The sequence below is a fragment of the Arabidopsis lyrata genome (assembly GCF_000004255.2).
Source record: "Arabidopsis lyrata subsp. lyrata unplaced genomic scaffold ARALYscaffold_4, whole genome shotgun sequence".
Lineage (NCBI taxonomy): Eukaryota > Viridiplantae > Streptophyta > Magnoliopsida > Brassicales > Brassicaceae > Arabidopsis > Arabidopsis lyrata.
The window spans coordinates 14,272,101-14,282,302 of record NW_003302552.1 but is presented as its reverse complement, the minus strand read 5'-3'; the positions used below and the strand labels follow the sequence as shown (position 1 = coordinate 14,282,302).

Below are 10,202 nucleotides of genomic sequence, written 5' to 3'. Positions count from 1 at the left end.
AAATGTGGTTTGCATCGAGACAACATCATGGATGAAAGCTCTTTGTAACTTGTTTTAGAAAAGTTTGCATAATTATGTATAAACGTTTATTTTTCTTTGAATATAATTTAACATTAAATTCAAAAAAAAAAATTGGAAGTGATTTATGGGTTCGTTTGATATCACAATGGTCACATTCGACATAATTTATAGTTATGAATACTTACTATTTTAACTAGTAATAATAGCTAAAGATCGAAAGAATTGTGGATTAGAGGGTCTCATCATGGTTTTGTCGACCTGATTAGCTTTTGCTTTGGTCAACCGATGTTGGATATTCTCATTGAGAAGTATGACTTAATAAATATGTTCACTAGCGGTTTCTAAGAAAGAGAATCTTTTCTTTCATGACAATGAAATGAGATTGTTCAAATATTTTCCAGAGACAAACGGAGTCCATCGTATAGTTGCAAACATTCATGTTTTATCTCCTTTCGTTGAAAATATGGTCCATCATCGACATTCGGATTCCGCTCCAAAAATTACGATATACCCATCTAGACACCACGAATGGTTCTTATAAAACGATTTCCAACAATATGAATAAAGAAAGTAAGATAAAAATGAGGTTAACCTTTGCAAGAACGGGGTTGACCCATTGATGACTACCATAAAATGTACCCACAAAGTGTAGCACCCCATTGCTATCCCCATCACGTTTATACTGAAGCTCCTTGAAACTCGCGATCTCCGATGTTGGAACCTTGAACTAAAGGTGAAAAGATTTAATAACCGAGTAATTTGGAAATATAAACCTGAAGATGTTTACAATCCTAAGATACATGATTCTTACCTTAAGAGTGGGGAACCATCAAAACCAACCCATACTTCCGTTTAAATCAGTTGCTTAACCAGAATTAATACTAAACCGGAAATAATATTAAACCAAACCCCAATAAACTCTTAAATGGATTCTATAAACTCTTGAAGAAGAAAAGAGAGACACAAGAGAGAAAAAAAAGAAAAAAAAAAACTAATAAGATGATGTAAGTAGTTCCGGAACTACTAGAAGAGATCGAAGAGGTGGAGATGGTCTATCTACAATGTGATGCCGCCGCCACACAACCATCGATGACGTGTGATGGTCTAGTTTGCATCCCCGTACCAGGCTATCTCAACGTTTTGAACCCTTGCACAGGCCCGTCTCTGGGGGGTGGCAGACTAGGCTAATGCCTAGGATTCATTGTTAATTTCATAAAATTTCTTAAGACTAAAAGGTCCAATGTTTTCAAAAAAAAAATTTAGTAAGAAATTTTATTTTATTTTGAGTTTTGCCATGGGCCCGATGAATCGAGACGGGACTGCCCTTGCACCGGAGAACTCTTAAGATTCCCTTCCGGCCCAAATCCAGTAAATACCAATCGCTATTCAAGGAGCATATTGGTAGGATTTTTTTCCCTGGATATTGGGCCATGGGATTTGGTAAAGATAAAGTTAACGGAAGCTATAAAATAGTGAGGATGTTTTATGATACTGACCAATTTAAAATACGCCTCCTTACTTTGTCGAAGCACAAAATCGTTCAGCCTTTGTGAATGGGTCCATTTACACATATGTGTTCTATCTCCTTTCGTTGAAAATTTGATCCCACTTCGACATCCACCCGGATTTCAGTATGCAGACTCTTGGATATCTAAATTTTGTAGACGAATTGAATTACCGACTACTATTTTGATTAGCACGACTGTTGTGGCTCTTGTAATTTTTCGTTTTTCGTCTAGGTTAAGATAGAGCGAATCATTGTTTATAGCCAAAGACTTGTGTTAGATTGATGTAACTTTCAAAGAAGATAATCTGTTTCATCAGTTTTATGCATGAGATTCTTAAACCGGTCATAACAAACAAAGTAGAACTCATTACTCTACAGCCACAGCCCGGAATCTCTTGCATAAAAATCAAAACAATCTAACTGGAATCAACTTTAACATTTCTTGTAGAAAAACTTTCAGGTTCAAAGATCACTGTAGAACAAGAACAAGAACAAAAGGTAAACAGGATAAGAGTGAAAATCGTGTAGTAGAAGACAGTCAAAAGGCCATTTTCATTGCAGACGCTTCAACGGTAGTAACCGTAGAGTTCCAGGTAGCAAATGCAAAAGTTCCAAGGAGTTGATGTGTCTGCGGTTGGACCGGTCAGAACCAGCCTGAAAAACCTAAAGGGAAGTAACGCATTTGCTGCTGTGATTGGCCATGATGCAAACTGACCGGCCTTGCACATTGTTTGGTCATCCTCATGAACTCTCAAGTCTGTCCATGTTTTACCGTCCATCGATCCCTTCAAACCCATCAAGACAATAACAACAACACAAAATTTTCCTAAGCACCTTGTCTTAAGAGGACATGAAATAACTGCAGCAATAATAAGATACCTGAAACTTCCAGGATCTTGTGAATGCTCTTGATCCGTCTTGTCTGAAGGTGTAGTAGTTACACATAAGCTGCATCCAACAATCCTCACCGTGTTATATTCTCATAACATAAACTAATTTTTGTTTTACTCAAATACATTTTCTCTTATTTCTGCGAGCTTGCGTTATGGAGCTTTTAGACCGTTTGTGTCTTTATGAAAACAGAGTATGTGATAGAAAGATAAGTTATGGAGGAGACCTGATGATCTTCGCCTAAGTCCACCATCCACCAGGATGATATATGGCCGTCTTCCATCCTAGGCCCTGCAAAGGAAGTACCCTAGTGCCAATAAAACAAAATCATATGGTTAATTATGTATCCAAGAGGAAAGAAGTTTCACTGCAGTTAATTTTATGCTTTGTCAATAATGTAGTTCAAGCCAAATTCTAATCATATAAGACGAGCGAACTTGGGTGGACCATACCACATAGGTTTTTGAAGCCAAAGCCTTTGGATCAGTGAATCTGGAGGTGGGGCTGCTCGATGTAATGATGATTTTCTGGAAACATAAAGAACTCAAAGTATAAGGAAATATTTTTTGCCAGCAGAATTCCTTGTCATGGTTCTTATAAAACGATTTCCAACAATATGAATAAAGAAAGTAAGATAAAAATGAGGTTAACCTTTGCAAGAACGGGGTTGACCCATTGATGACTACCATAAGATGTACCCACAAAGTGCAGCACCCCATTGCTATCCCCATCACGTATGTACTGAAGCTCCTTGAAACTCGATCTCCGATGTTGGAACCTTGAAGTGGAGGTGAAAAGCTTTAATAACTGAGTAATTTGGAAATATAAACCTGGAGATGTTTACAATCTTAAGATACATGACTACGTAGTTCTTACATCTGTTCATTTCCTGGGCATATCAATCCGGAAGTTAGGAAGCTAGCAGCCTCCTTCACCTGTACACAAGACAAATAAGTGAGGACTTGGAGAGAAAATCAGTCTTGAAATGACAAATTAAGTATTCTGCGAAAAAAGATGGAAATAGATGTTAAGAACTTACAAGACGATTGAACACTGGGATTTGTTTGCTTAGGTTGCTATTTTCTAACTGCGCAATCATTAAGCATAGATGGCATCAGCACAATCAATTGAACTGAAAATGATGAAGTTCATTCAGCATATTCAGGGTCAGGATCCACTTACCCTTTTAAGCAACTCATATGACAACAAAGAGAAGCGTACATGAGGCAGCAGGTCATCAAGTGACTGAAGCCTTTCTTTGAACAAAATTTTGGGGTCAGAATAGTTCATCATCTCATCTATTACTTCCCAACTGTGTGACTCCTCAGCTTTCATGCACCACATGAGAACAGCATCAAGAATCTTTTCCTCAGATGTCACCGTCAGATCTGCAGACTGCAAATTTCAAGATTTAATACTGGCTGAAATGTTTATTACATGCCATAACGAGAGGAGACCTCATTTATCACTCTTGGTGAGTCCATTACAATTCCATAGTACATATTTATATCCACGATAATTAACACTGATCAGTGCATGAGCAACACTTTTTCCCTCAAGCACTAAATGTAGCAGCTTTTTTTGGGTCAACTCTCCAAGCGGGTACAGAGATCTTATAAGAAAAGTAGGTTGGTGAAAGAGAAAACACACCTCAAGAATATCACTGAAGGCGGTCTGATCTAACAAGACAAAGTCCAAACTTGCAGTGGTACAATAGTCGAAGTGCATGGAGAACTTCCTCTTGCACATCTCCTCAATGAGTTTACATGATGAGATAGACGAAACCACTTGGAGAACTGAGCATACAGAATCCTGCAACAAAGTTCAGAGGTTAGCTTGAGAAAAGGCCCAAGTTTGTCTGCTTCCGCGCCCAATAAACTCGCATAAAAGAATTATTCTTGTTGTATGGCCTTCTTCCAAAACGAGAACGCCATCCCTGCATGTAATATATACATGGAACAATATTAATAGTTTTTTACTTTGTAGTTCGTATGTGGTACTTTGTTTCTTTTCTCTTTTAGTTTCAGAAGGCTTGAAACCGCAACCCACTTCGCGGCTCATTAATCTCTCTATCATACAGAAACCATATTGTAACAGATGCACTGGAAAAGAAGAGAAACATGATAATGACAGACAGACGTATCATTTACTCTAGAGTCTAGAGGATTGTGAAAAGAAAAAAATTACCTCTGAGAGGCACTCCAAGAGCATTTTGCAGCATTCTTGATGAAGTGGAACAACTCCAAACCGGTCAGCTAGAAAGAGAAGATGGATCAACTCGGTGCCAAAATTCACAGTGTCTTCCATGTTCAACTCTCCGCTATACATGAAATTCATCATAGCCTTGAATGCTTCTGGTGATACATCGGTTAAGTAAATCGTTGATGAATGGCTTTCACTCATCCCATTTGTAAACATCTGGAGGTTCATTGAGAATAAATAAAACTTGAGAATCAATATAATCATGTACATCAGAACTGCTACCCTAAAAAAGATTATCACCTTTGCAAATGCGACACTCCAAAGACTTAGAATGACTTTGTGAGATTGCAAAGTGAGACTATGGTCACTGAGATAGATTTTTATGTCACTATACTCGCCGCTTGAGTACAACTTTACCAGCTTCCCCACATCAATAGGGAAAGCACTTGGGAACATAAAACCAGATAACGGGTGAGAAATAGGACACGAGAGTTTGACTTTTCTGCAGGGGTCAAATTCTTTTTTGCTCAATTTCAAATGGTCTATACTTTCTTCACACTGTCTCACCAATGGCATCACTTCAAACTTAGAGCTCAAATCCCGCAATGGAGCAAGTTCTGATTCCAAAATCTACGTCAAAAACAAAAGGTTCAAGGAAATCATGACGAAGATAAAGAATCTCCATGTTTAGTAAAAAAAAGGAAGGTTCTAACAAAGCATTTCACCAGACAAAAGGAACAATTACATTCAGGGAAGAGGATATAAGAAATTGTACCTGAGTCCGTCCCGTATATATATATTGAAGAAGGGCATGAAGAATCGGGTATGATACTCCACGAAGTTGAATGACATCCCCATCTGATGATCTCAAAGGAAAATTACCCGATGCTTGTAATATAACCTTGTGAGCAGGGACATCCATTTCCTCTTCACCAACAAGAAAGATTGTGTCAGATAATTGCCAACTCTCCAAAAAATTCCCAAGTCCCCATTGTTCATAATCATAACCAGTCCCTTCCTCCACAAACTTCTCGTCACCAGACTCATCTCCTTTAACTTCACGGCAATCCACTTGCTTCCACAGCAAGATATGATTGTGTGTCACAGGAAACACACTCACGTTTCTATATCCAACATGTTTATCCCAGCTGCTCAAGCCAACATACTGGACATTACAATTGGGCTTGGGGTCTTGCCACTTAAACACCAGGTTCTGAAACGGATACCGACCTTTACCAATGCTAATCAACCCATCATAGATACTAATCCAATAACTCTCAAACTCCAAAGAACAACGACAAAGATCAGAAGCTTCCTCATCGACCACAGATTTCCCATCTACCTGAATCTTCAACCTACGGTTCCTATTGCTACCGATGATAACAATGTAATGAGGACTATTATCTTTCTTATAATGGTAATGTTGCGTCCCCACATTTTCTCTGAACACCACCGTGACATCATTGTGAGCAAAGGCATCAAACGCAACACAACCTCTTCCCGCCTCCCGGAACTTCAGATCATCACTCCACGCACACTCGAAAGGTGCCACCGTCAGAAACTTGTTCTCTTTCGCCGCAACCATCTTTCTTCATAAAATCTCTTGCCTTTACCTACACTATTTCCGATCAACCTCCATATAATCAAAGACAAAGACACTAAAAACATAAAAAGAAACAAAATTTCACTCATTCAGACATTTTCACAAACACATAGATGATGAAATCAACGAAACTAACTTGTGACAAAACCCAGATCACAGCTAAAAGATTTACGTTTTGAGAAGACAAATAACAAATGGGTTTTTAAAAAGGAACGTTATTTTCAATGAATCAACTAGAAAGCAATCAACTTGGCAAAAAAATCTGAATCCAACTGGCTCGTACCCCACCGTGAACTTCCGCCGTCAAATCTCAACCACAACGTCGTAATAAAACACGAGAAAAACAATGAAAAAAAGGACTAGATGTAGATTACATCAACTTTTTAATCGAATAAAGACAAAGATTTGAAGATATATAATCAGAAGCTACAAAAGGAAAAAAAAATGGCTGATTTGATCAAAATCAGATATTTAGATGTGTGGATAAAATTTTCCGAGCTTACCTAATGAACTGTAGTGACACGTGATCGTGAGTCAGATCTAATCCTTTTTGGAAAGAAGAGTCAAAAAAGGAAAACAGAGACACGAAAACGAAGAAGAAGGAGATATTTTTGTGTCAGGAGAAACGAGTTGGTGGATTATTGTCACTTGAAGATTAATGGGCCAACCAAATCAGTACAAGGCCCCATTATATTCTGCAACTTGAATTAAACTTTTTTATTTTATTTTATGGAATGAGAAACGGATAAACGGAATGAAACGTTTAAAAACATAGAAGTGGTTTTTGAAAAGAAATAAAATTATGATGAATACGTGCTGATATATATATTAAAATAAACTTTATATATATAAATATATATACGTTAATTTGGAATATTTAAAAATAATTTTACTTGATATTTTTAAAGAATATCATCGATACTTAATCAATCAAAAAGTAAAGTATTATAAATATTTTAATTTAATTTTTTAAAATAAATATATTATATAATAGGCGGCATGTTAAATATAATGATGGAAGGAGTTATTATCCTTATAACTATTTGAATATTTATATTAAATTTTCACACAATTCTTTTTTAGAAATTCATAATTTTATATACTACAATAAAAACAATTTAAATATTTTAGTTTAGAAAATCTAAAAATAATTTAATTTAATATTTTAAATAATATCATAAATATTTAATAGATCGAAAAGATAAAAATTATAAATATTTTAATTTGATTTTTAAAAACAAATATAGTTTAAAATATTTATAGCTGACAATGCGTTAAATGTAATGTATTATATGATAGAAAGAGTTATGATCCTTATAACATACGGCATGTTAAGGTTATATGATCTGATAGATTAAATAAACTTTGACATTTCTAAATATTTTGAAAATTTAAATCTACAAGCAATTTTAAAAATAACGAATGATGGATTGTGCACGCAATGTTTTCCATTGGTATTCTTAAATGAAAATATAAACTCCACGTACGGGTTAAATTTGGTCTTATTATATACCAAAACTATGTTCATAACATATTTGATTATGCAAAATTACGAATAATTGCTAAATTCCGTAATTAGCTCAAATAAATCTTTTTTTTCAACAATTACAAATTGAAAAAAAAACTTTCTAAATTAATCAAAATAATACTAGCCAACTTTCTTAATTAACTCAAAATAATCTACGTTTTATATGCGACTTTTTAATGATATTTTGATTTTCGATTTAACAAAACTATATGCAATCTCATTTTATGGTTGTTAACATAAGTTAACTCATTGTTTCATTGTTCAAACAATATTTGTTTTTTAAAAAAATAATATTACTTTCCGCTTTCATATGTTAAGAAAATTATCCATAATTTTTTTTTAAAATTAAAATATATTATTAATCTACCGAAATGGGATGGGCTTTTGCCTTACAAATTAAAACCCAATTACAAAAAATCAAAACCGGAAAAATTAACTGAGAACGGAAAAGCAGATCGGACCTTGCTGATGGTGGTCTGCAAAATGACCAGAGCCTTAAATCCGGCGGACTCAAAGTTCCCTAACTTCTCTGCTGCCTCGACAGATCGAAGACCACCACCGGAAGAGTTCGGTTTCCGATAGCAATCTCTTTCCACCGCCGCCGCAGATCCGCTAGAAACCTCCCGGAAAGCTAGTCCACTCGACAAACAGTTCTACCGGAGTCGGATCCCGACCTAGCAACCCGACCCACTGAGGTCTATCCCCATCTTTCCCTTTCCAGATCTCTTTGATTTTGACAGCGCATGGAGACTTCTACCGGACCGATGGACACCAACCGTGGCGGATCCAGAGGTTGGTGGCTCTCCCAGAGCCTCTGAAGACGAAATCCACGCAAGCCAAGCAGAACCGGCGGAACTGCCGCTAACCACCGCATCACAAAACTAAACCCACCGTAACGTCACCAACTTCCGCCATAGACACCGCAAAGGAAGAACAGCTGAGCCTTGAGGAACTTCGGAGCCCTCCACGGCGTCCTCAACCGGGAATCACGGCTGCGAAACTCCTCCTCTGTCAAACCAGGGTGCGGCAATGCCGCGTCTACATCGGCGACGAAAAACCTCACCACAGCTGACGATGAAGCAACCCTACGCACTCCTGGATCACAATCATGAAGACTCCAACCCTTCAATTAAGATCTGAAAGCTGGAAAAATAAAAACCCTAGATCTACTTTGTGTCTGCAGAGAGGAGAGAAAAGAGAGTAAGTTGCGAACGATTGTCGCAACTCTCAAAATTAACCATAATTGAGTATTATATAAAAAGAAAATTATTTTATTCCAATATTATATATATGGACAAACAAAATAAATAATATTTTTTTACTTACTATTATAATATATCAAAACTTTATTCTAAGATATATATATAATATATAAAATTTTATACTAAATAAAATTTCACCCGTGCTATAGTACGGATCATGATCTAGTGAAATATTTAAAAGTACACCATATTAAGAAAAAAGTTTTTACATAAATATAATGTAAGATTAAAGTATATCACAGACTTAAAATTGAAATTTAAAAAACAGAAAATACTAGTATATATCAAAGTAACAAAACCTCCTTCCATCTAGTTACAATTTCATTCTCTTTTGTGCATAAAACTTTTTTGAAAACTAAATTACCATTTTAACATTTATTTGGTTGTATATGAATATTACACAAATTGATCTATAGATGTGTATGGTTATGTACATGATGTGTGCACATGATATGTAGTTGTTTACATGTATTTTAAAGGATAAAAATGACATGAATAGGTGTAAGGGATATGAATAGACAAAAATAAAACAAAATAGGTAATAATTACAATTACTACTGATTTCTCAAAAAGTGTTACTCTAATGTGAAGTATGTTGTTTCATTCAATTTCAATAAATGAGTAATTATAATAAAATCATTGAGTCAAACTACAATTTGATACCTTCTCGGTTGAAATGTTTGTACTTTTTGGGGTCGCTTACTTTGAGATGTTGGGGGCGTGAATCGTGATATAGTAGAAGATTGATTTTAATTATGATCTGATGATGTTTGATCGTTGATGCAAATTTTGTTATTTCGTTGGTTCTATAATGTTTTTTTTGTTGCTTGATTCATTCAATATGTTATGCTTAATCGATTTAGTTTCTTAATTCAATGGTCTTTTGCTTCTGACCTGATTCTTGACATCTTCTTGCTTACTTATCGATCCTCTCTATCTCGATTCAGTTTCTTTACCTGATTCTGGCTTTGCAGGCAGGTTGCGAAGCCCTTAAGGCATCTATTGAATACATTACTTTAAACTATGATGTTGATGAGAGTAAAGCTATTATTCTCCTTATCCAGTACCAATGGGATAAGAATAGACTAGCAGATGATCTAAGGTTCCGACCTTCCATTGTTCATTGTACAAGCCCATGGAGATTACTACCCCATTTCTCCTGTAAGCTGACTTGTATGCTGGTTAATA

At 35.8% G+C, this 10,202-nt stretch overlaps 2 protein-coding genes across 5 annotated transcripts; one reads left to right on the top strand and one right to left on the bottom strand.

The window, feature by feature from the left end:
• Window positions 1-343: 343 nt before the first annotated feature.
• Window positions 344-1,795, top strand: LOC110229279 (F-box/LRR-repeat protein At2g43260; the record flags this gene model as incomplete). Its single annotated transcript, XM_021029048.1, has 2 exons — window positions 344-547; window positions 1,636-1,795. Coding segments are annotated over 2 exons (339 nt in total), but the record flags the coding sequence as incomplete, so codon positions are not given.
• Window positions 1,796-1,901: 106 nt separating this feature from the next.
• Window positions 1,902-6,825, bottom strand: LOC9315338 (BTB/POZ domain-containing protein At2g30600). 4 transcript variants are annotated; one of them, XM_021027902.1, is made up of 13 exons: window positions 6,728-6,825; window positions 5,397-6,234; window positions 4,922-5,251; window positions 4,607-4,837; window positions 4,070-4,231; window positions 3,602-3,814; window positions 3,459-3,506; window positions 3,296-3,354; window positions 3,071-3,197; window positions 2,872-2,946; window positions 2,646-2,726; window positions 2,408-2,476; window positions 1,902-2,313 (listed from the first exon to the last, which is right to left on the bottom strand). In XM_021027902.1, the coding sequence occupies exons 2-13, from the start codon at window positions 6,204-6,206 to the stop codon at window positions 2,095-2,097; spliced, it is 2,424 nt and encodes an 807-aa protein (XP_020883561.1). In that variant the 5' UTR covers window positions 6,207-6,234; window positions 6,728-6,825; the 3' UTR covers window positions 1,902-2,094. The 4 variants fall into 4 exon arrangements, with proteins under 4 accessions (XP_020883561.1, XP_020883559.1, XP_020883560.1 ...); XM_021027900.1 differs by lacking the exon at window positions 6,728-6,825 and adding an exon at window positions 6,508-6,677; XM_021027901.1 differs by lacking the exon at window positions 6,728-6,825 and adding an exon at window positions 6,361-6,497.
• Window positions 6,826-10,202: the final 3,377 nt, after the last annotated feature.

Excerpts from the sequence above, each read along its gene's own strand:
- LOC9315338 (XM_021027902.1), bottom strand. The coding sequence starts at position 6,206 with ATGGTTGCGGCGAAAGAGAACAAGTTTCTGACGGTGGCACCTTTCGAG. Across the intron at positions 3,355-3,458 it reads TCCCAGTGTTCAATCGTCTT|GTGAAGGAGGCTGCTAGCTT; the intron begins GTAAGTTCTTAA and ends TCTTGTGTACAG. Across the intron at positions 2,947-3,070 it reads TCAACCCCGTTCTTGCAAAG|AAAATCATCATTACATCGAG; the intron begins GTTAACCTCATT and ends TTATGTTTCCAG.